The sequence below is a fragment of the Eulemur rufifrons genome, chromosome 29, assembly GCF_041146395.1.
Source record: "Eulemur rufifrons isolate Redbay chromosome 29, OSU_ERuf_1, whole genome shotgun sequence".
Lineage (NCBI taxonomy): Eukaryota > Metazoa > Chordata > Mammalia > Primates > Lemuridae > Eulemur > Eulemur rufifrons.
The window spans coordinates 84,814,770-84,841,415 of record NC_091011.1 but is presented as its reverse complement, the minus strand read 5'-3'; the positions used below and the strand labels follow the sequence as shown (position 1 = coordinate 84,841,415).

Sequence of the window (26,646 nt, the reverse complement as noted above, 5' to 3'; positions counted from 1 at the left end):
GAAAAAACGCAAAGGCCAAATAATTTTAGGAAAGAAATGGCTTGATTTTCTGAGATATTTTCATAATACATTTTTCACAGTATTGGGTATGCTATTCTATAAAAGAACATGGCTATAGTTTGTTATCCACTCTACCCCATGAAGTAACCCTGAATATCATAAAAGTGTGATGTATGTACAAAGTTGGAATTTCCAAACTATGCCTTTAATTTAGCATTCAGAATAGTATCTCCACTGTGGAGGGTTTGTTAGATTGCTGATAATGTTGATCATTTTCTACATAAAATTTCAAAAGACTAAGCAGACATTTGTTTTTCTAAAAAGTATTTATTTTTTTAATAGTGAGGATGGAACCAAGCAAAGAAGTTTACAGAAAAGATGTCCATATATAAAGAAAGAAATAGCAAAATATTTTTTGGTCATAATTTAGAAACAAACTAGTCTATAAAAAGGAGATAGTTTCCCCAAGTCATCTCTTCCACAGAAGAGTATAAACACAAGCTGTCAGTTCCTTGATATCCTCAGTAGACCACGGATACGTCTGACAAGAGCCTGTATGAAACTATAGCGAGATCGAACTTTTGAATACAATCCTTCAATGTCCAGAAGTTTCTTTTGTAGTGATTCTCCAAAAGCATTGATGGCATCAGCCTGGAGCTAGAGGTAACACAGATTACATTTTATTATTAAAATTGCTGTCTCAAATATTTTAGTTTATATGTTTCAATCTAAAATACCTTTGAATCTTTGTAATGTGGTCTTTCCAATGTAAAATACTTTTGAATTTTTGTAAGTGGTACAAATTAACTAAACATTCACATTTTCCACCTTAGAATTTTTGGGTATAATTCTAGTGTTTTTCTCTCTTTCTTTTCTTGTATAAATTGTGAATTTTTAAATCTGCTTTAAATAGCAACAATTGTTGATACTGACATACACACAAAACATTTCCTAAAGGGACATACAGTAAGTTAGTACGAGTGGGTGCCTCACTTTGCAATTTTTAAAAAACTATTTGGATGCTTATGTTTTCAAGAACTAGAGAGGAGTAAACCTGGTATATGCTTCAGAATTCATATGTATTCTAGAATGCATATGTAGTTTCAGATGGACCTTTTTGATGTTATATAGAGAAAGGCTAAAATTAAGGACAAAATTAGATAAATCCACCTGTCTTCAGTTTTACACTAAAATCACAACATGGAGTAAGATTATTTATTAATCCTGCATTTTTTTTCTAATTTTATAACAGACCAGTGTAAATGAAACAATAGCAGCAATTACTTCAACATATATTTATTAAACATCCTCTGGATGATCTGTTCTTCAGCTAATTCTGCACATGGTACCACTTAACACTAGCTTTCCTAAACAAGCCTACCCAAAAAATGAATTCCTTTTATAAAGCCACTTAAGGGGCACATGTAGTCCAGACTAGGATGAGAGCATGGTATCCATGACATTGCTGTAACTGCACCTCTCTTTCTTGGGTAAGACCCAAGCTTTAAGAAAGGCAGCAACAAAGAGGGATTAGGGAAGAGCAGAGGCTTTATCAAAGCATGGCTAAGGACATTCAGATGCCTAGTAGCACATCTAGCTGTAATCCATTTTCCCTAATATCACACACCCTGATTGATACCTGCTTTGTTAGGAACATGACTTTGCTATTTGTTTAATATGAGGTTTTCATTTTAATTGCTTCTCAATCTCATCATTAAATTATTTCCTGAAAAATTAAGTGTTGAGTGATACTTTGTGCCTAGAAGTTCTACAAAGCTAATGAGAAGATATTAGAAGTTTCTAGATCATAATACCTTCCAATTGCTGAACACATACCTACCATATTTCAGGCATAACACTAGGAGCCTCACATACATGAAATTTCATTTAATTCTGACCAAACCATGAGGTTGATGTATCCTTCCCATTTCTTAGATGAAGAAATTGAGGCTCAGAAGATAAGTTGTTCAAAGTCACATAAGCTATTAAGTGGCCAAGCTAGAATTCAAATCAGATCTCTATATGCAACCCTGAAAATCATAATCTTATTAACACATCAGGCATTCCTTTAATAAAGAGAAAAAGTATGAGAATAGAACCTTACCTGGTCTATATCATGTTGACTCACTATAGTCAGCCCACTTCTAAAATCTAGATTGGTTTCTGAGGCAAAGGAATCTAGAGATAAAAGACACAGTCACACCAGTTTTGCAAGTAGGTATCTACTACCCAGTGGAGGAAGCTGAATGACAATAAACAATTATATCAGGAAAAACATGGTCCAAGACTGGGGACTGAATTTTCAACTTTCAGCAAATGGAAGCCCCTGGGAAGCATTTCACTGAACCAGGCCAGGGTTCAGTAGTTTTTCTCTATTTCTTCCCACATAAGGGATCTCATACATGCTCACTGGTCAGAGGCCCACTCCAGCAGTAAGAATCACAGCCTAGTGGCTGACCCACTTCCACTCTTATAGAGAATTACTTGTGACCAGACGACTCTGGAGCTAGGTCAGCCCTTAACTGCAAGAAGCTGAGGAACAGCTGATGAGCAGGCTCTAGAATACGCTTATGCTCAGCACAATTTCCATGGACAGAAGGTAAAACGCAAGAAATAGCTCTGTCTAGTAACTAAGTATTAATTGCTCCTGATTTACCCAATTCACTCTTAGTAACCTGGACACATAAAAAATAAAAATGTAACTAGGTTTTCAAGGCACTAAAATCTATAGGCATTTATGGTTCACTAATTTTTAGCATAGAGTTTACCTTGTAGTCTTCTGCTTTTAAGTAAGGTTCTGGAGGCAAATAAAGAATCTTGAGAATCCGTGGGTGTGCAATGTAACAAGTAGTACTCCAGATGGCGCCAAAGAATAAATAGGCAGGTCTCTATGATAACTATATATGACAGCTCAGATTAAAGGAAAATAATCTCATCAGATATTTTTCAACAAGTAGTTTTTGAGGAGGAGAAAAAAGGAGAAACTGCACTCATTTAATGACGCACCCACAGCCGCAGTCTAACAGGCAGGGTAAGTTTCCACTGAAGGTACCTCCAGAGGAGGCAGCGAGGTGTGCTGAGAGGAAGGAGCAGGGGACCGGGGGATGCTGTGCCAGCAGTATTGCGTCCTTACCTCCTGCCCAGACAGAAAGTGCCTGCACATATTGTCAGTAGTACTAGCTACTCCAAAAGGTACGAACAAAAATTATGACTTGGAACTGTATCAGGCATTGACTAGAAAAAAATTAACAGTAATCATATCCCCTCCCATCTGGTTTTGGTGCCCAAATAATGTGAGAATACGTAAACAGTTTCTACATTCAAAGGTCACCATTCAAGTCTATGATTTCATAAAAGATACAAGAACAAAGGGAAAGCAGTTTAGCTCGATTATTGATCAACTTCACCAAACGCCGTCTTGCTAGAACATATTTCTGGGCAGTGGAGATTTTATCAACACCAGCAGGCATCACAGACTGACACAACTAAGAGAAAGAAACAAATGCAATATTAGAATGGCATAAACTGTAAACTTTAGTAAGAGTCTACTATACACAGGTGCGGTAAGTGCTGTGAAAAACACTCAAATTTAAACATCCTCGAGAACAAGAGTTTATTATCTAGTTAAGAAGACAGTAATTTTAAAAAATGAAAGCAAAAGAGGCTCACATTCACAAATGAATGTTTATCTCCTGCCTTTTGAAAAAGTCTGTCCCTGAAACAGACATTTGCAATCTGCTGATGGGCCTACAACCCTGAGTTTCCTGTCACATTGAAATAAAACAAAACACAACAGTAGGTCTTTCCATCATCAGTAGGTGTAACAATCCCATGGAGAATTTCTGTAACAGCTGTCAGGTATCTTCGGAGGAAAGAGTAGACTTCTGGAGCATAACAAAAGTATGATCACCAACCAACGCCTCCCCTGATCATTTCCCAAACTGGCACACATATAAACAGTGGTTCAATTTAGTGTTGTGACACTGGGTTTGACAGAAGGCGTCTCGAGTGAGGCTGATGGAAAGCCACATGCTTCATAATGATGATGCCGTTCCTCTTGCAAGTACGAGCATCACAAACAAGCTACACATTAGGGAGGAAGGACTGCCAGATGTAAACCACACAGTTTCAGAGGTTACCTGAACCCAGTCAATAACTCCTGCCTCACCCTGTTCCTCCTAGCTGTGTGCTTTTGGGCAAGTTATTCCAGCCTTCTGTGCTTCGGTTTCCTCACCTAAGAAATGGGTATAGCAACAATATCTGCCTCATGTATTCAGGTAGAGCCTGCAGCTCAGGGCCTGGCACATCATAAACACTCAATAAATGTTCCCTGTGATTATCAGAAGAGTGGCAAGAAGGAGTAGGCTTTGACTACTCTTAAGAATGACATGGAATTTTTTAGAAAGCCTGGTGCGAACCAGGAATGACAAAATGGCTCAACATCCAAGGTGACACTGGACACCAGGAAGCTTTAGCACTGCCGTAGGAACTGGCCAAGAGATGTCATAGTCTAGCTGTGCCAAACAGAGAAGGCGGCAAGCTATGCAGGGAGCAAGGCTAGTAATTCAGCATCTTTAGCTATGATAAGTACAAGGGAATGATTCTGGGTCACTGAGAGAAGACAGTCAAGTCTGATATGCCATCTCATTTGTTTGAAAAACTCCCTAAACTGATATCGAAGATGCTGAAGGCACAGAGACACTTACCTAAGTTCTACTGAAAAACACCTGCAATAGAAACTCGTAAGTTTCTCAGCACAGATTTTAGAGCACAAATTACCCAAAACTCTTATTCAAAGGCCAGCTGCCCTTCTATTTTCTTAAACAGGTGCTACTTCACTGTTTTTCGGTCAAGAGTTTCTATGCTTATGAGGCTGGTGCTAAGGTGAGAAACTCTTCTCCAAGTCACAGAGAAGAATCATTCCAATTCCTTTAGTCATATTGCACATGTCATTTTTACTCAGTCTGAGATCAGTACCCCAGCCCTAGTAACAACAATGATTTGTCAAGTCCCCAGAGCTCATTATACGATTCATACCTCTTTTATCTCATCTGGGGGAAGCTGCTCTACATTCTGTAGCTTGTTCACACTCCGTCGATGACTGTCATAATAGCTGAAGAAATCATTAGCACTCTGTTTCAGCAGGTAGACAATAATGCCTAAACCAGGCAGGCGCCAATATGGAACCACTGGAGCTTGGGTATCTAATAGAGTCAATGATATAAAACAATGTTCCACTTATAAGCATCTTATACAAATTTCAAATGACCTGTTTTAAAAAAGGGATGCCCTAGAATTTAAGGACATGTAAACTATCATTAAGACCAACCCAAGACTACTTTTAAATACCAATGATAGTTCAAAGAATGTGTGGTAAGGAGCTACTGTAATCAGGCACATACATAAAGCTGGAGACCCTGAGAGAATAAAGAAATTTGGCTGATGGAGATCAACAGAACCTACCCTTCACTGGGTAAAGACTTCTTTGAGGACTCCATCAAAGTTATAAACTTTTACACTCATCCCTCCTCCCATCACATATACAAACCATATACACAATCTGGGGCTTCCTATCCTCAGGTGAATGATTCCTGCCTTACCCAATGGCTCTAATTGTATGGATTCTTTTCTGGTCTGCATCTTTCTGGTTACTATATTGACAGCTGAAAGTCATTTTTTTCAAACAGACAAGCACACTAACCAAAATATTCAAAAAAACATAACTAGATTTAAACTTTAACAAGTGTTTTACCACAACTCCATTAGGGTAGCAAAACCAAATGTTATGCCTTTTACCTGGCTACCTTCTAATGAAGGTGCAAAAGAACAGTGGGATGTCATAAAATTTGTTTGCAGAGGGAAGAAGACCTAGAGAACAATAACATTATAACCCTAGAGATAGTTTGTGTGCTGTAATTAGAGCAATTTCCTCTAATGACTGAGGGATTTCTTGGAAATAACATGGTAACTTCAAGTTCAAATTGGAGATAATCTTTGTTTAATGGCCCAAACTGTCATGAATACTGAAGGAGAGATCTGTGTTGGCTTTCTTCACTACCAACTCCCTTAACTTTGCTCTAAAGTCAGATTTCATAGATCTTTCTACAGAGAGAAAGAGAGAAAACAGTCTCTTGTCTGTGGATGCTGTCACCAACCAGGATATTCCACACAAATTCAATGTGCCAGGTATCCTTTCCCAGTCTACAGTAAAGATGTTACCATATTTACAATACAGGTCGTTATTGAGCCTCCTCCTAGTAAAATTAGGTACCCTGGTCCCCAGATAATATTTGTGTGATCTCTATACCCTGGTAGGAAGATATCCACTAAGATGATCTAATGCTGAGGACTCCCAAGAATTTCTGGCGTTCTCACCACACTAACTTGCTCAAGTCTAGAGAATATTAGAGCATTCAGAGGCTATCAGAGTTAGACACAAGATGAAAATGACTTGTGAGAAATTGGAGTATAAAAACAGATCCCACAGGACAGACTACAGACCATGTGGTCTCAGAATTATAAGTGCAACAGGAAAGGGTCCCTGGATCACAAGTAAAATATACTACATGACAATAACCATAATGAAAATAATAGCAACTGACATTTTGTAGTGCCCACTGCCAGCCAGTGTTCTAAGAGACTTTACATATATTAACACATTTAATCCTTACAGCAATTCATCAGAGGAGAGCTTATTACTTACATTTTACAGATAAGGAAACTGAGGCACAAAGAGTTTAAGTAATTTTCTGAAATCATACCAATAAGTTACTTATAGAACTGAGACTCAAATCTAGCCAGTTCATCATCAGTCTGTGTTCTTAACCACCAGGTTAAAATGCCTCTCTATAACTAAGCATTCTCAAACCTACCACATACCTACCTACACATATGTCTAGAACTGGAAGAGAAAAATATGGTTGTTGACTCTTAAAAAATTCTAAGAAAAAAATGTAAAAATAACAAATTAAAAGGTTTCAAAAAGTTCATCTTCAATAGACAAATGGCGGCCAGGACTGGTGGCTCACGCCTGTAATCCTAGTCCTCTGCGAGGTCGAGGCGGGAGGATCGTTTGAGGTCAGGAGTTCAAGACCAGCCTGAGCAAGAGCGAGATCCCATCTCTACTAAAAAAAAAAAAAAAAAAAAAATAGAAAGAAATTCACCGGACAACTAAAAATATATAAAAAAATTAGCCGGGCATGGTGGCGCATGCCTGTAGTCCCAGCTACTTGGGGAGACTGAGGCAGGAGGATTGCTTAAGCCCAGGAGTTTGAGGTTGCTGTGAGCTAGGCTGACACCACGGCACTCTAGCCCGGGCAACAGAGTGAGACTCTGTCTCAAAAAAAAAAAAAAGACAAATGGCCAAAAAACATACGAAAAAATGTTCGACATCAGTAATCATTGGGGAAATGCAAATTAAAATCACGAGATACCACCGTACCCCTGTAAGAATGGCCATTATTAAAAAGTCAAAAAACAACAGATGCTGGCATGAATGTAGAGAAAAAGGAACACTTATATACTGTTGGTGGGAATCCAAACCTCTATGGAAAACAGCATGGAGATTCCTCAAAGAAGTACATGTAGACCTACCATTCAACCCAGCAATCCCACTACTGCAATCCCACTACTATGTATCTACCCAAAGGAAAAGAAGTCATTTTATCAAAATGCATTCGAATATTGTAGCACAATTCACAACTGCAAAGATGTGGAATCAACCTAAGTGCCCATCAATTCGTGAGCAGATTAAGAAAATGTGGTGTATATATATGCCATGGAGTACTACTCAGCCATAAAAAGGAATGAAATAATGTCTCTGCAGCAATTTACACGGAACCAGAGGCCATTATCTTAAGTATAGCATCTTAGGCATGGAAAAACAAATACCACATGTGCTCTCTAATATAATAATTGAGAGCTAATCGATGGGCACACGCGGACACAAAGAAATGTAATTTGGAAATCGAGAAGGGAGGAGGATGGGAAGGGCAAAAACTTGCCGATTGGGTACAAAGAACACTGTGCCAGTGATGGGCACACTGAAATTCCCGACTTAAGCATTACAAAGGGTAAAGTACCCATGTAACAAAAACACTTGTATTCTCTTAATATTTTGAAATTTTAAAAAAATTACTCATGTTAAGGAAGGCATTTAGGTGTATGGGTCTGAGATACTATTCCTGGTTTCCAGGGCCTATATGTGGAGTGCAAGGGATCCAGAACTTTCTGTATGTCTTGGAAGTAATGTGGATGTAGTAAGAGAATTGGAGGAGGCCAGAGATCAGGAAGCAGAGGCTGAAGAGTGAGGGGAGCATAAGCACTAGAGGCCACTGCTGAGAAATCAGCAGGAGGAAAGTATGGAACCCAAGAGAACAAGATGAGCCCCAGATGTGCCTCATGGTGTGAATATCAGCTCAGGGTAGGCGGGTCCATGCAGGCCACAGCAGAGGCTGCCAGGACAGGGGAGGTGGCAGGCTACGTGCTACCTCCTGGCTAATCCTATGGACACATAGGCCACTTGAGACATTAAATCTGGTAAGACAAGGAGAAAGAAGGAGAAGAAAAACGTGAAGAATGAGTATGTATTTAATAAACTCCTATTTAGCCAGGGAGATGGGTATAGGATTTATATAGGAAAGACTAATAAATTTAAGATGGTAAGAAAAAAGGCAGAAGCCCTGTGGAGTGGTCCTTACAAGGCTGTTTAGCTGCATTATAGAGAAATAAATTTACAGTTTTATGAATGGGAACCATAGTGGGTCCACTTTGACTTCTCCACTAGAGATTGCTTCAAATAAATTTTGTATTTCATGGTGTGGTGCTTAGATTTTTGTCATTAACAACAGAGGCTATCTGGAAGCTTCTTATTTTAACCATTTTTTTCTTGATATGTAAGTGCTAAACTTAGATATCAAATTTCAAAATTAATAAAACATCATTCACTAAAAAAAAATTTTTAAAAGCTCAACTTCAGGTATTAAACATCAAAGAATGGTCTTTAGGACTGGCTCAAAATGAGCAACAACTAAATAAAATTTTAATAATTGCCAATTATTAGCATATGATTAATGTTTTTAAAGAATACAAAATTACATTTTTGTTTGAAAATTTTATATTCACATTAAATTTGTTTTATTAATAAAAGGTTCATTTCAAGGGGGAAGAAAAGAACTGCCCTTCTGAGGCACAGTTAGAGATCTTCATCAAGATATAGTCCTACAGAGGTTAATAAACAGATTGATGTTCATTTCCAAACTACCAGGTAAAAGGGGGATAGATTAGGTTACAAGTCACTGCTGGGTGATAGGAAAACCCTTCTACCAAACAAGAAGGGGTCTTTGGATAGGATTCTCAATCATTCCATGCCCTTCCAAAGAAAAGATGACCTCTCTTTTCACACTGGTCGAGTCAGCTGGACTAGAAAGATAACTTTGCCCTCACGCTAGTGAGGCCACGCAGGGATTGGAATCCTCCCATGGTAGCTCCTTTTTATTCTAGAGTGGTTTTCCTGGCAGCAAACTTTTTGAATACAGAAGAAAACAAAAACTATGTAGAATTAATTTGCTAACTCAGACAAAGGAATTGTTTTACAAGTCTAGTCTAATTTAAGCATTTTACTCCATAGAAGATAATTATAAATCTTTATAGCTACTTCCCCAACTTCTTTAAGACATACTCTCATCTAAGGAAAATTACCCCCAATGAATCACTGAATGAAAGTTGTCTTTACATCAAGGTATCTCATCAGCTATTAAAGACTTCTGCTTTCAAGTATGACAAACTAAGATCACACCAGACAAGACTCTCCTCCCTGCTCCTCCATGGCAAAACCCTAAAAAACCTAGACATAATACACACAGAAGCAGATGCTGGTGGGAAAAGGCAGAACTACTGTGACAAAAAATCAGAATTGCAGATGTCTACGCCAGGGATTGAAGGAAAAAATCAAATGTAAAGAGGCAAGAAGAAACTTTTAAGGAACAGGGAATTATTCTATATTTTGACTGCAGGCGTAGTTACCCAACTGCATACCACTACCAAAAATTATTCAAACTGTATATCTAAGATGGGGGAATTTTGTCATATATAAATAATAGTTCAACAACAAAAAATTTCTAATCCTACTAGCTGCTATATTTTATAATAGAGCCTAACAGAGTTCTTAGCATAATTTATACATGATAAGGTTATATATTGTTAAACTGTATTTTTCATAATATTACTTTATATTACTATTCTACTAAATACATATGTTTTGTGATTAAGCAATTTTCAGGGAAAGTAAGTTCTTGAAGAGGATGAAAATGAAACAAAATTACTCTCAGAAATCTCAAACAGAGGCTTCCTGAAATCACCAACAGTCCATTCCATTACCACCACCAAGATACTCAAGGGCTTTGTTTTCTGAGTGTCCCATAGGATTACAGCTTTAACTCATCCATTACCCTGTCCCAGATTCCACATCTTCCCTACTGAGTCATCAGAAAATCATAGGCTAAGTCAGCCTGCTTAGTATCTAAGTTTTATTTTGCTATGTTACAGAAATTTGGAGCTATAATACAAAACTCAGTTTAGACACTAAATTCAGCTTAACATGATTTAACATAACAACAGTGTTGTATTTTCATATTTTCTATCCAGCTAGCTTACTCTCCAATCCTACTTCCTTTCTTCAGAGACCCCAAGTACTATTCAAAATTATACTCTCCCCACATGGTTCTTCTTGATTTATCCCCAGAAAATCTTGAATTTCTCTATTCTCTCCAGCTCTCCAACCTTATATATAAGTCTAACAATAGTACCTACTCCTTTAAAAAGTCATTTAAAATTTTTCCCGTTAATGACTCTTAATGGCAAAACTGCATCTTACTGGAGAGCCAAGATGAAGAGCTATGTCATAATGACAGCAACTTAGTTCCTCAGATACAGAATGAAAGAACTAGGCTCACCTTGCCGTGGTCCATCTCTATTAACGGTTTCTGAAAGACTAGGTGTGAAGAGACACACACCATGCTGGAAGGTGGGGGAACTCTGTAGCATGAGTGACTGGCAATATTCCATTACATTGGCACAAATCTACAATGGAAGAACAGTAGTAACAAGAACATTAGCCCCCAAAATGCAATCACATCATAGAAATCTAGATTTGAAGGAAAACAGGTTACAAATTAATTTATAAAATTTTTCATAACTGTCATTATCAAATTTTTCCAAAAACATAAAAACCTTATAGAATACTCACACAATTCTCACTCCTCTTACCTGTTGCATAGCCAGTTCGATCTCATCTTTCTTGCTCACTCTATCTCCCTCCACATTATCATCTTGGAATTTAAACTGACGGAGTCTGTCAGAGCCACCAAAACGACTTAGTAGTCCTAAGCATTGGCGCTAAGAAAGAAAAAGATATTTTGTTGATATCTAGCTGAATATATTTAAAATTAGTGACCTCTCTTTCTTGAGGGATAGAAAAAAGAAAAAGTCAGTGGATAATGGAATCATTCTTTAAAGCATCTGATATTTTACTTCCAACTGAGTCAACTAAAGGTCGTACTATTAAAATTCACCCCTTTTGCAAAGGTATTTGGTTGGTAGGCAACTCGTGAAAAGAGTACTGATGATTTTTAGCAACAAATCTCTAATATAATCTAAATGTTTGCCAAAGGATTTTCTGCATTGTATGAAAAAGTTATTTAATAATTCCTTGGAAGATACTCATTAAATGAAACACACGTTGATAAACAAATGAGAAGCAAAATGAAAGGTCAACTTCAAGATGGTTCGAAACAAGCACGCCATGATAATTTTGGCTGCGGCACAACATTATCGTGTGTCTAATGCACAGATTTAAAGGTTGTTACTCCTGTGATTGCTTCTAGGGACTTCATCAAGGGGTTGGGAACACACCAGTAGCCTTGGCAGATAAAATGCAAATGTCACTAGCTTCAAATGTTGGTGCTTTTCACCTGAGAAACCATTGTTCCCATGGTTCTCAGAGGGAAAGGACAAGCTTTTCAAAATTGGCAGCATATCCAGGGTTTGGACTCAAGAGACACGGGTTCCAATAGCAGGTATACCTTTTTTCTATGTGATCTGGGACAAGTTATTTAATTTCCTAAAGCCTGTATGTTCACATTTCTACAGTGGTAATAACAATTCTTATCTTATAAGATTGTTATCAGGATTACCTGAGAAATTGTATTGTATTGTATTTAAATTGCTTAACACAATATTCTGCACATAATCAATTCAGAATAAAAACATGTATTTTAAAAACTGGTTACACCACATATAGATATAAATATACAGATATATATATATATAAAACATGATTATCTTATTATTTTAACTGATGTTAGTTTAAATAAGTTTAGATAAGGCAAAATATATTAATGAGGCTATAATATAAACTTACTGTGACAGATTAGTTATATCTATTTTTAAAACTTATAAATGTGTGTTTCCTACTCTTAGAGATAAAATAGATGTGCTCAAACATTTCCAAAGGTCACCTATGAAAGATCTAGCAAAAAGGTCTTTTTCTCCCAACCAACCAAAAAGTTACAAAAAACCCAGGGTATTGCTGGGTTTTGAGAGAGCAATCCTTTTTGGAGAGCTATTTGACAATTATGATGTAAAAATATACTATGTGTATACCCTTAGTCCCTATAATACCATAGGTTATTTAATCTAGAGTTTAAAATATGTACACAACAATGTCAATAGCAGCATTTTTCTTTGAAAACTTGAAAAAAAGTTCATGAAAAAAGGACTAATTATTGTATTAAAAACCATGGAATATAAATTCTAGTATATAAATACAGTTACTCTGCCAATTAAAAGTGAAGATGTTCAGACCAAAGCAGGCCAGGAGGCTCCCAGAAAGAATGTGTTTATTTAACTGATAAACTATCTATTTGAATATATTGGAAGTTTACAGAACTGGAGGAGAGTTTGGGAATAAATTAGTATAAAGTACATAAAAACCAAGCAAATAAAAAAAGAAAGAAAGAATTATTAACTCTAGGGAAAACAAAATGGTGCACAGAAAAGTAACAGTACCATCCATGGCTTAATCACAAATAACATTATATTATACAATTATAAGGATGTAATACTAAATATTAATATAACCAAATTTGTGATATAATATATTGAGTTCCAGGAGGGTGTGATGAGAAATGTACATATTGCATGATGGAAAAAAAGGAGAAAGAAATCTAAATTCCCATCCTCCTCAATGGAAAGTCAATAGTTGATTCTCAAAATTGGAAAATCACGTAGTATCAACATAAGAATGTTATTTAGAAATACCAAAAAATGGATTAAAACAGTTGAAAGGGGTTTCCCAAATCTAAGGAGAAAAATGGGGAGGATGGGTCAGAGAACTGTTACATTTTGTAATATGTCTTATAACTGCTATTTAAAGAAATAAGAATCAGTTACCTGGAATCTTCCAATATGTCCCTGTAGCTCCATTAGAGATCCTTCATTTACATCAACATCAAGTTCACTTAATATGCCTATAAAATTTGGAATGCTTTTAAATACAATTTTATAATTAATAAAAGCTTTTATTAAAAATTAGGAAGCGAGCTCCTAATATTTTATATCCTTTATGTACATGAACAGACACTTTTGCCATGACAGAGTTTTGAGAAATACAATTTTACAAAGACTGTAAGTACCTTTTATATGGTAGTAACACCAGCACCAGCAAATGTACATTAATATGCAATCTAAAATATAGATTGAGTTGATTTTAAAAGGCATTTTTAAAAATTTTCAAGAAAAATCTAATTATTTTTATAACCATAAAAGTTAAAATTTTCTAAATTCAGTAGTAAATTATTTTCTCATGAAAGAGTTTAGAATATAAAACACTAAGAATGACACCCATTTCTTTTTGACCTTTCTAGGTACTGTATCATTTGATTTTTCTTTTCCCTTAAGCAAAATACAGCTTGTAAAAAAAGTTTCCATTTAACTTCTCAGTTTGGCCCTTTACAAAATTCTAAATCGAGGCACTGTAACTCATAGTACCAGGGCCTCTCTTGATTTCTGAGCCCTCCAAACAAACCTGTGGGACATTCTCCCCATTGGTTTGTTTCCTTGTTCCATGACTAGTCATGCTGAGGAAAATCCACCTAAACCTGTCCTAGCCACCCTAATTTTCTCTGTTTTCACAATCCCTTTCATTCACTCCTTACTCACTTCTAAGCATGTAAATAAGAACCTTATCCTTTTCTCCTCATAATGACAAGCCTTCCTCTTTCTAGATGAGCTCAGCCTTCAACACAAACTGACAAAAAAAGTCCTCTGTTATCTGGCACATGTGGATACATACTCCTAGAATTACTTTCCTTTCTAGCATATTAAAATCTATCCTGACACAGAGGATCTTTCCTATTTGAAAATATGTTCAAGTCCCCCTTATACTCCAAAACAAAACAAAACAAAAACAAGCAAAAACTTGGTTAATATCAAATTTCTGAAATAGTCTGTCTATAATTGCTGCTTGTAATTCTTATGCTCTTCTTTCCCCTCTTAACTTCTCGAAACCTGGGATTTTGCACCTAACATTATCATGGAACTGTGACTTTTTCTTCTTTGTCCTCAAAGTTGTTGATCTCTGCAACAGATCCTGTGTGCTCCAGCGTTTGCTTCCCCACCTGCACTGCCTTGATTTAAGAAGAATTCCAATTCTCAGTTTCTGTAAGACCTTTCTGTTAAATGCTACCTATCTGTTCTATGTATACTATATATATATATCACTCGCAATTCCAAAACACTTTTCAGAATATCTGTGGGTCACAGAAACAAAAATCAACCAGCTAGTATTTGTGGATGTGTGACATAGCCAGTAGACGGCTAGGCACTCTGGGGGATACAAAGTTATAAACTGGCTTGCAATGTTACGCGGGCATTTAAGACAAAAATGTATGCTGAAATTATAGGATAACACAAAACCATATGAGTCAAGGGCTGAAATGTGCACAGTAAAGTTAATAAGAGTGTAACTTGTTTTAAAAGTGTTTTTGTAAATTTGAAAGGTATCTGGCATTATCTTTAAAAAAATTTTAAGTATATACATCTCTGACCAAGTACTGACAGGAATTTATCAAACCTACCAGTTCAAATGTACAGAAATATGTGAATACATATACAAGAGACACAAATACAGGTATATAGAGAAGTACAAACACATGTATATATACACATGACAGTATTAAATGCCACACTGTTTCAAATATTTAAAAGATTAGAGGCCGGGCGCGGTGGCTCACGCCTGTAATCCTAGCACTCTGGGAGGCCGAGGTGGGCGGATCGTTTGAGCTCAGGAGTTCGAGACCAGCCTGAGCAAGAGCGAGACCCCATCTCTACTAAAAATAGAAAGAAATTATATGGACAGCTAAAAATATATATATAGAAAAAATTAGCCGGGCATGGTGGTGCATGCCTGTAGTCCCAGCTACTCGGGAGGCTGAGACAGGAGGATCGCTTGAGCTCAGGAGTTTGAGGTTGCTGTGAGCTAGGCTAACGCCACGGCACTCACTCTAGCCTGGGCAACAGAGTGAGACTCTGTCTCAAAAAAAAAAAAAAAAAAAAAAAAAAAAAAAGATTAGAAATAGTCATGTCATAGAGGTCTGCTTAAAACACAAGGGTTTGTTAACTATCTCACAACTGGAAAATTATGCAGCTAATTAAAAGAATGAGTTTAGGAGTTCTATGTGTTGATGAAAAAGGATCTCCAAGATAAAATTTTTAAAAAGCTACAGAGCAATGTGTATGGTATGATTTCATTTGTGTGGGAAGGGAAAATGTTTATACACACACTCAACCTTAGAAATTTCTAGAAAAATAACTACAAACTGACAACTGGTTCCTGTCAGAGAACAAGAATAGCTGCTCAGGGTGCTTTTAGTCTATTCATTTGTTTTTTAATTTATCATAAACATGTTAAAACAAATAGTGCTTTTCGGAATACAACCTTAATGCTAAGCCTGTGCACTCAACAGGGCCAAAAGCTGCTATTAGCAAACTTTAGAATTGTTAGGTGTTTTTTAAAAGTTAATCAAAGGAGACTTCATAAAAAAAAAAAAAAAACACTTTTGCCAAAGGATTTGATAAAAGGTAAATTCTCATAAAGAAATACCTAACTAAGGGCATCTGGGTTAAGATGGCAGAATGAAGTAGTGTCATAGAATGTCAAATGTCCCTCTTGCCATTGACCTATAAAATGAATGAGGCTCACCAAAAAAGGTAAGGAGCCAGCTTATGTCATAAATACTAAAGAATGGTAGTGGCTGACGAAAAAAAAAAGCAGAAAATTCCGATGAAGTGAGCATCATTTAGCTCATGGCCCTTATTCACCCCTCAGAAGCAGTATGGAGGAAAGAAGATAAATCAATAAACTCTTAGAAATTGTCATGGAGATCTTGTAATTTGCAGACAAGCAGATTGAGAGCAATCAGTTAATTCCAGGAGAAATCAAGAGAAAACCCATAAGGAGAATCACTCCACAGCACTACTGGACCTTGGCAGAGGCATGAAGAATGGCCAGACTTGGAATCATCTTAGGACACTGGAATGAGCTGGGGACTAAGGCACACCAGCTTAGTGGACTGGGTGGAGCAGACCCTGGGATCTCCTCGAAAGGAGCACAGGCACCAGCTATTAATACCTCAGCAGGCACAGTACTCAGCCCTGTCCATCTATTGACTTCTCCCAACCCAGAGGGCTCAGGTATCGAGACATCCCCAAACAGGAAAAAATACAGGGGATCACGGGGTGGATTCAGGGGTTGCCTCAGACTTCTCCAAAGCAACATAAAAATGGAGGTAGTGTAGCCTAGTAGGTAAGCACACAGGCTCAGAAGCCATACGGACTGGGAAACTCTATACTATAGGTATTATCTGTGTGACTTTGGACAAGTTAACCTCTCTGTTCCTTAGTTTCCTCATCTGTAAAATGTGGATAATAATGGTTTTACCTCATAAGACTGCTGTGTCCTCAGATCAATTAACATGTCAAGTATTTAAAACAGTGCCTGGCACATAAATGCTTAATAAAATGCCAGCTGTTATCATTGATATTCCACATCCACATTCTGAGAGAAAGAAAATAATAATAACCAGCCATGTTGTCATTCAAGAACAAAGGCAACGTTTAGACATTCTTAAACATTAGAGAGTTCAGGAAGTATAAGACAATATACTTTCTCTTGAGAAAGGAGACCTCAGTATAAATTAAAAGTACCAAGAGATAAATCAAAAGAAAGAACTCATGAATGGTGAAGCCAAGGGATGGGGGTGGGGGTGGAACACAAATGGCGTTTTGCAGTGACTCCATGTAAATATACAACTAAAATTAAGTAGCTGGTTGCAGAACTGAATGTAAATGCTATAAAACCTGACATAGTAAAAATGATATAAGCAAACAATCTGAAGGTAAAAGAGGAAGTGTGAAAGAACTAATCATTTCATCTTTCCTATCAGGGAGTAACTGATTCTAAAATTTACATGTAGTAAAGAAATTATATTGGGGGAAAATGACCAAAATATTTTAATAATTTTTGATAATCTTTCTTCCTTAATCACACTGATCTTTAAGTAGACGATATCTCTATACTCATGTAGTGAAGAAACATTTGTCTGGAATTCAACAATTCCTTCCCTTTCTCTGCAATTATCTGTTAAATTCACGTAAAATTAAATATTTGTTCTCTAAATATTGTTCTCTAAGGCAATCCCATTCTCAAAAATTACTTCTGTACTTTTCTGTTTTTATCTCTCTCATATGTACATATACATACAGCAATGTTAGAAAAGCTATTTATCAAATGTTAACATTTGGTAATTTCTAGGTAGTGAGATTTTGAGTGTTAATTATCTCCTCGAACTTTTTGGATTTTTTTTATAATGAGCATATATTATTTTTATAAACATAAACTTAATACTTATATTAAGGCAATTAATTCTGTTAGCAGTACCAATTTCAAATAAGTCATATACAGCAAGATAACAAAAATCTCATTCTATTAAGTATATATCAGTCTGTAAAGAATTATTAAAAGTCCATTCAACATAATCAACTCACCAGGAAGTGCTGCTTTACTTATAATTCCTGTCAGCAGAGCTAATTCCTGCAAAGACCCAGCACTAACATCCTGACAGCGCAGAATTGCTTGTATGGTATCAGAATGTGAAATGAGAAACTGCAACACCTAAGCCATGGAAAAAGAGGAGAAATGGAAGAAACAGAGGTAGAAGAGTAGAAAATTATATTATAAATGTGTCACCCATCTTTCAAATAATGTTGAGGTAATTTGATGTAATGAGGAAGAATGAGAGATAAGTAATTGTTTTCTACATTTATTAATACAAATTTTATTTCCTCAGGAAGCAAAATTTAACTAAAATTAACATGAAAGCTAAAGATAAGGATTATTTCTAAGTTTATAAATAATATGTTTAGCAGCTACTGTAGAAGAGTATGATATAGCTTGGACCTACTCTATGAAAACTATTATTTGACCTCTATTTTCTTTTATTGTTTGTCCAAATGGAACTAGAACAAGAATTTAAAATGAGTAGGTATTAAAAACAATACAGAATTCAAGAAGTTTCTCTATGGATGTGTGACATGGGGAAAAATCAAATAAACAATTTTGCCTAATTCTCATTTTGATGTGGTAAAAACAAGAGACATAAATCCTGACCCTCTAAACTCTGCCCTTCCACCTTGGCATTTTACAGTGCACCATCATGGCGGATTCTCTCAGTATTTTCACATATGAATATCTCAACTAGATTATAAACACCCTGAAGACACAGACTATGCCAAAACAAGCTGAGGATGTGAATCACACAGAAACTGTGACTGCTTTTATTTTTTAATACAGATTCCTGGCCTCCACCCATCACCGCTGGATGCAGAACTCAGCCATCTATACTTTCCTAAGAGACAACTCAGGCGATTCTGCTTCAGTCAATACAAGACTGGTGCAAATCTTAATCAAGGAGAAGACAAGCAAATGCTCTGAGTTTTCAAGAACTGACTTGAAGGCCTAAAAGGGGTAGGATGTGAACCTCGACTACTGCAATATGAAATAAGGTGCATCCACCCTGGTGAGACAGGCCTGAGGCCTGATGGCAGGGAAAGCAGACAAAAATCACCAGAAATAAAAGTGTTTTAGGACACAGTTCTAAAATATAATAAAGCAATATAATAAAAGGTTGTGGATTCATGATTATAAACCTAATTAATCACTGAAAGATTAAATCATTTATCGTATTACTAGAGAAACAAGAAACATATGTTTGAAGGTTTCACTGAAAAGCAATGTAAATAAAACTAATTTTTGGTATTTAAAAAAATTTTGATAGTTCTCAATATCGTATATAAATGTGGTGTTATCATCTTTTGTATTTTCTGCAAGGCCTAACATAGCCTTCTCTCAATAAATACTTGCTTAAATTACATTTTAGAAGCCAGCTTATTCCTATCATAACTACATTCTTTTATAGAAGAACAAATTTCAACCTCTTGCTTTCTATCTCACTAATCTATTAGCTGTTTCATTCAAACAAGAGTACAAAAATGGGCCAGTGTAGTTCAGAGCAAAGTACAGGGGCCTGTTTTCTACACACAGCTCTGTCACAAACATTAGGATTAAGGAAAACTCACTTAAGCTTTCTATGCATAGGGTTTCTGCATTTGTAAAATGAAGATTTTGTAGGAGACAATATCCAACAAAAGATTCATCTTACCTGCCCTGCTGCCTGCAAGTGCTGGGCCATACTAGACGTGAGGATGACCTGGCACAGCTGGAGGGCGGGAAGGAGAATCTGACGGTAGCGATCCACTGGTGTAGGGATGAACACTGGAGGGTCTCTCATGCCAAATATGCTTTATTCATTTCAACCAAAGGAGAGCAACATTACAAGGATTAAGGTATACTCTCAGCAATTCCTTACCATTTATGTGGCACGTGAATCACGGCCGGGGGATTAAGATAGGAAGCCGCTAATGAGTACTCTGCATATCATATGTACATCAGTAATGTAAAGAAATAGGCTTTTGCCTAAACTTATAGTTTAGTGAAAACAGAGTTATTTGAATTTTGAAAAATCTTATTAAGGAAAACCTGTATAATTTAAAAAGACAATGCTTAAAACTTCCCAAACATATTTATTGTTCTTTAAATGCTCCCTTGGGCCATAGAGACTATGAGTAAGACGCAGGCAAAAATCAAGTTATTTTCCTCCAATTTTCTTCTCCCCTACCCAATCCAAAAATGACTCTACACTGTCTATTATACAGGATGAGTATCCCTTATCTGAAATGCTTGTACTTAGAAGTGTTTTGGATTTTTTTCAGATTTTGGAATACCTGCATTATACATACTTACCAGTTGAGCATGCCTAATCTGAAAATCCAAAATCCAAAACACCCCACTATGCATTTCCTTTGAGTGTCATATCAGTACTCAAAAAGTTTCAGATTTTGGAACATTTCAGATTTCAGGGCATTTCAGATTTCAGATTAGGGATATTCAACCTGTATAAAATAAAACAAGATTTAAAAGAGTTAAAATGAGGTTGTAAAATCACTTAACCATTAAGATTAGGTCTCAGAACATTGTATTAATAAACTCTTATTTATTATAAATGTTTATTTTAATATTTGAATTTTTGGACAAAAGAAAATGGCTGCCTGTTGAGGGAATGGAAGCAGAATACAGAAATAAATAAGAAGCTTTGCATAGAGAAGTGATGACATGCCACAAACTAAAGAGTACTGAACTCAACCCTCTTTACCTAAAGTCAAAATATTAATAATAACTCTCATGTTTAAAACTTTAGAAAGCAATACCAAAGTAAATTTTTTTTTCCCCAGGAGGTAAAACAGTTCTGTAGTTAAGCCTGAAAAACTTAAACATTCAATTCGGCAATGGATCCTCCGAAAATAATTACTAAATCCAACCTAAGTATTATTTACTGCTAGGGAAGTATACTGTCTGCCTAACAATGCTGCAGTTATGTAGACAAAAGAGAAAAAAGTTCAAATTCAATTTTCCATATTCCAATTGAACTGAGAAATCTGAAAAGCTTGAAATTTGAAAATAATTTCACTTGAAGCTTTCAAATTAGCAAGCAGTAGGTAAAATATTAAAATGAGAAAAATATAAACACTGAAATCCCATTCAAATCATCAGAAATAGGAAATCCACAAAAAATTATAATTTTACTGTAATTCTTTAAAGGACCACTGTCACTGAAAACAAGTATTTCTACTGAACAAAATAGTAAGGTTGGAAAGGTACACATTTACTAACAAAATTTACTCCCACCCCTACCAACTTTTACCATTATTACCAACTTCCATTTATTAGTAAATGACAGGAGCATATGACCCAAAAACCCCACATCAAATAAAAGAGTGACAACATTATTTTTGGAAATTTTTTTTCCTTAATAATCCTTTACTGGAAACTTAACCAAACTAATCTATATGGACACTTACCCCTGTGGGTCCATTTCTGGGCGCATGTCATAAACCTGGCATTGCGCTAGTCTCACAATCACCCCAGATCTCAGCAGCTCTAACGCACCCTGCTGTATCTTAGCCACTCTCGTGAGAAATGCCTAAGAAGTAACACAAGAAAAATCATCAGTGCTAAAATCATGTCCAAGGGCCTCATATAAAAGTACAGCACTCTCATGGCACATTTCTCATCTTTAGTCACCACTGAAGAGAAATTCGGGGATAGCCACAGGGGCACATTACACCACCTTTCTCCTCGATTTTTATGAGGACTTGGTGCCTGCACAGTGCCTTGCATGGTTCAAATATTCACTTAAACTGTAGATTTTGTCATCATCATGTGGGCTTATGGAGGGCAAGGAAGTCTGTCTATTTTGCTCACAGCTGTATCTCTAGCACCTACTACCAAGCCTGGCATATAGTAGGTATTAAATTAATACTTGTTGAATAAATGAATGAAGGAGGAAAAAGGAGTTAATGAAGAACCTTTGACTTTATTCTTAGGCTTCTATTATTGTGGCATTTGTGATCATTTTAACCACGAGGAAACAGAGAAACTGAAACAGATCTGGAGGCAAGGAAATGATGAATTATATACTATGTTGAAAATTCTGTGTTTAAAATAGAACTAGCACATCTACATTGGAATTTTCAATAAGGCAACTAATATAGTCTGAATTATGCTGTAGGAGGACAATTCTACTCTCTCTTCATGGAGCACTGGGTGTCATATCACCATCATTAGCAAGCTACGTGAGTAACAGCAGTCCCATTATCTAATTGACCGTCTCAAGATCATTTCACCCATTTTTGGCGTGCTCAGAAGATACACAGATCTCCAAATTTAAAACTGCTTTAAAAAGGTTACAGCTTATATGATAGAAATATTCAAAATGTATGCCACATTGATTTTCCTTAATACGTCTATAACCCCAAGAGGAAGTGACCTGTTGATCTAACATCAAATGTCAATAAAGCCTTACCATTTTAGATTCATAAGTATAAAGGGCTTTTAAAAGGGGAGGCTGTGGAATGAGTAAGCTCTGCAAAGTACGGTCATCTTCAACTAAGCTGTCCACAAGGACCTTCAAATAGCCACTGTTAGAAAGATACAGAAGCCACTGCTGCTGCTTGTCTACGGAGACAATCCGATCAAGTAGAGCCAAGGCCAGCATCTGAAGGAAGAATAAATCAAAGTTCAGAACATGAAGATGGCTACCAAAATCAGTGACAATAATTGCCTTTATCTGGGAATACTACAAACTTTTTTCATAAGAATGGTTGCTCACAATAAAATTTCCTTATTTTGTTTTCTTGAGAAGTAAAAACTATGGATCCAGAATATCAATTTATTAATAAATGGAAACATTCAGGGTAAAGTTATATTTCTGAAACAAAACCTAAAATATTAAAATAATGTCATTAAATATATTTTGGCAGAATCTAAGCATTACCATTAGAGGAAAAGAATTTTTTAAATTAGCTCTTTTCTCTAATTGTAAAGTGTTACACCCTCATTACAGAAGATATAGAAAAGTATATAAGAAATACACCATCTGATAAACAGTTAACCCATTTTGGTCTGTCTATCTCCCAGTGTTTTTCCTATGCATAAAAATACAACATAGTTTATATTTTATCCTATTTTTTTAAATCCTGTTTCCCAGGGTCTTCAAAAATGTGATTTAAATGCTATATAATTTTCCACTGGGACAAAGTTATCTTCTCATTGCATCTTCACCAGTGTGCCACAATATTTAAAAGAAATATAAATGCAAATTCTCCATAAAGGATTGAGGCAGAGAAAGATATATTCAGTCTAAAAGCAATTTATCTAGCATTCCCTTAACCAAATATCTTTATTAAGCAGCATTTCTGTTGTTTCTTCCAGGGTTGTTCCACTAGCCAACCCCAAAATTAGCAAAAAGGGCCAGGAGCAGTGGCTCATGCCTGTAATCCTAGCCCTCTGGGAGGCCCAGGCGGGAGGATCACTCAAGGTCAGAAGTTCGAGACCAGCCTGAGCAAGAGCGAGACCCCGTCTCTACTAAAAATAGAAAGAAATTAGCTGGACAACTAAAATTATATAGAAAAAATTAGCCAGGCGTGATGATGCATGCCTGTAGTCCCAGCTACTCAGGAGGCTGAGGCAGAAGGATCACTTGAGCCCAGGAGTTTGAGGTTGCTGTGAGCTAGGCTGATGCTACAGCACTCAAGCCCAGGCAACAGAGTGAGACTCTGTCTCAAAAAAAAAAATTAGCAAAAAGATAATTCTGAGAGGAAATTCTGAATTAATTAAGATTCTAAACACAATTAAACAAAACACGAATAAACAAAATAGAAGTCCCAAATTATAGCAATAAGCAAATCCACTAATGTATTATAAAAAGTAATTCTTATATATAGCATACATTTTAAACTTCAGTTTATACCTTAATAAGTGAAAATACTTATTCAATTATAACACTAAACAAGAGTCACTTTACCCTTCCAATCTCATGACCATCACAAGCGTCTCGACAGACCACTTCCATGAGGGCGGCTCCATAACTCTCAATGATGGCTATGTTTTCTCGCTGTAATTTACTAAATACATCTTCAGGGGCTGTCAGCCTCTCCCACATCGTTTTCTTGGCTAAAAGGATTAAAACAGAAAAAACACTTCAAAAAAAGAAGTTTAATAACTAAGTAATAACATTTCATATGCAACAAAAAAAATCCTTCCTTCCATTACTGTATATACACAAAGGCCCACTGAGTAATGCCAATGAGTCCAGGCACGTAAACTTTAATAACACAATGCATATATTTCATGCATGTACACTAAAATAATAATAGTATCAGGAAAAGGATACTGTTTGGTTTCTTAAAGAAATCAAAATGAATTATGGGACTCCAAGAGGATATCCTATATTTATCCAGTTAATCTTTTGTCTTTTATTATGATCTTTGTGAATTTGCCTAGAAAGAATCAGGTACAACATAAACAAAAATCTGCCTCCAAAAAAATCAGATATTTTTATTAAAAATAAAAGCTTAAAAATAAAAGCACATCCATTATAAAGGTAACTTTAAAATACAATGACAATTAACAATATGAGATTTTATATAAGATTGATGTAAACCTCTTAGAAAAGTCTCACAAATACACTAAATAAAGCAATAACTGAGACTGGATGCAGTGGCTCACACTTGTAATCCTAGCATTTTGGGAGGCCAAGATGGGAGGACTGCTTGAGGCCAGGAGTTCAAGACCAGTCTGGGCAACATAGCAAGACTCTGTCTCTTCAAAAACTAAAAAAATAATTAGCCAGCTGTGGTGGCATGGGCCTATGGTCGCAGATACTCAAGAGGCTAGGACAGGAAGATCAGGATCCCCTGAACCCAGAAGTTTGAGGCTGCAGTGAGCTATGATCGAGCCACTACATGCCAGGTGGCAACTGAATGAGATCCTGTCTCTTAAAAATAAATAAATAAATAAAGCAATAACCTGATTTGGAACTAATCTCACGATTTTCCCTCCCAACTACTATGTAGCAGGAGTTTTTAAATTGTCACCCTGATGACTTCTTATATTATAATAAAAAGCCTATTGTAGAGCTCCACCCAGTGGTTAGGTAGTGATTTTGCCAATTCAAACTAATGGCATGTAAAAAAAACTTTAGAAAAGAAAAACGTGGGAGGTGTTGGGAGCGGGGGAATTACTATTTCTCTTTTTAAAAGAAGCTCATGTTTGTTTAAAAAACTTCTCCAAACTATTCTGATATATTTCCTGACCTTAAAAATATCTTCATGCATTCATTATTCAAGTGGGTACTACATGTCTATAAATCTACCATTTGGCTATTATTATGTTCTAGGGTACTACATACGGCATAATATACAACCACTACAAGAATAATATGATATCAACTGAGCCTTACACACAGTGGTTTTTAAGAGTCTGTGTACAAAATAACAAACGTTCGTAAAGGAGACTATCGGAAGGTACTTCTGACAAGTTCTTAACAAATAGCAGAATAACTCTGCCATAGAGTATTACATATTCATCTGTTGAACAGCTAAAAATATTTTTCATGACTGGAGACCAAAGGTTCCAGATTATTATTCTCAATTACATTATTCTCTAACTACATTTTAGAAAGCAGCATTTATCAATATTTTAAATATGCAAATCTTTTGGCCAAGAATTCTACTTCTTGGAATTTAACAAAATCTCACACTAGTACAAAAAGATATATGTATACTATTGATGAGAGTTTACAGGCTAAAGCTTTTTTTAGAAGGCCATTTGATAGACTCTATTAAAATAAAAATGTGCATATTCTTTCACATGGAAATTCTACCATGAAGCATCCTTCTTAAAAAATATAGGCACGTGAAAGAATAGTTGACACAGAAGTTTTGTGGCAGTAAAAATTAGAAATAATTTAGAGGAGGGGCTGTGGTAGAAGAAAAAAAATAGAAATAATTTAAATGCCAAGGAAAATGGTTAAATGTTATATCTATACCTTGCAATAATAGAGTCATTTTAAAAGAATCAATTACATGTGTACTGTGATTTAGTGTCAAGAAAAGAAAGATGTTGTATCACTTTACGCACATTGTTCAGTGGGACGGGAGGCAAGTGAGAAAGTTACAGACCATATAAAGCTAAAGTATTATTTGAGGGTGTTTTATTTATTTACTTTTTTTTTTTACAGAACTCATGTACTATCTTCATAATTCTTTTTTTGTTGTTGTTTTTTGAGAAAGGGTCTTGCTGTGTCACCCAGGCTGGAGGGCAGTGGCACAACTGACAGCTCACTGCAGCCTCAAACTACTGGGCTCAAGCAATCCTCTTGCCTCAGCTTCCTACGTAGCTGGGACTCAGGTGCATGCTACTCCATCCGGCTAATTTTTCTATTTTTGATAGATACAGGGTCTTGCTATGTTGCTCAGGCTGGTCTCAAACTCCTGGCCTCAAGTGATCCTGCCACCTTGGCCTCCCAAAGTGCTAGAATTATAGGTGTAAGTCACTGTGCCTGGCCCTATCTTCATAAATCTTAAAAACCAAACATTCTTCCTCAAGTATAAATTCTTTAATGATTACATCAA

General features: G+C 36.1%; 1 protein-coding gene across 2 annotated transcripts in view; it reads right to left on the bottom strand.

The window, feature by feature from the left end:
* Positions 1 to 317: 317 nt before the first annotated feature.
* NUP205 (nucleoporin 205) overlaps positions 318 to 26,646 on the bottom strand; it is a 76,380-nt gene continuing 50,051 nt past the window's right edge. For both annotated transcript variants that reach the window (XM_069462547.1, XM_069462548.1), the window contains exons 31-43: positions 24,036 to 24,184; positions 22,536 to 22,727; positions 21,532 to 21,653; positions 19,776 to 19,914; positions 18,103 to 18,229; positions 13,450 to 13,526; positions 11,266 to 11,394; positions 10,953 to 11,079; positions 5,038 to 5,204; positions 3,362 to 3,485; positions 2,769 to 2,897; positions 2,105 to 2,178; positions 318 to 657 (exon numbers count right to left, since the gene is read on the bottom strand). In XM_069462547.1, coding sequence (XP_069318648.1) covers positions 505 to 657; positions 2,105 to 2,178; positions 2,769 to 2,897; positions 3,362 to 3,485; positions 5,038 to 5,204; positions 10,953 to 11,079; positions 11,266 to 11,394; positions 13,450 to 13,526; positions 18,103 to 18,229; positions 19,776 to 19,914; positions 21,532 to 21,653; positions 22,536 to 22,727; positions 24,036 to 24,184 — 1,709 coding nt within the window. In that variant the 3' untranslated portion in view covers positions 318 to 504. The remainder of the gene's footprint in view (positions 658 to 2,104; positions 2,179 to 2,768; positions 2,898 to 3,361; positions 3,486 to 5,037; positions 5,205 to 10,952; positions 11,080 to 11,265; positions 11,395 to 13,449; positions 13,527 to 18,102; positions 18,230 to 19,775; positions 19,915 to 21,531; positions 21,654 to 22,535; positions 22,728 to 24,035; positions 24,185 to 26,646) is intronic.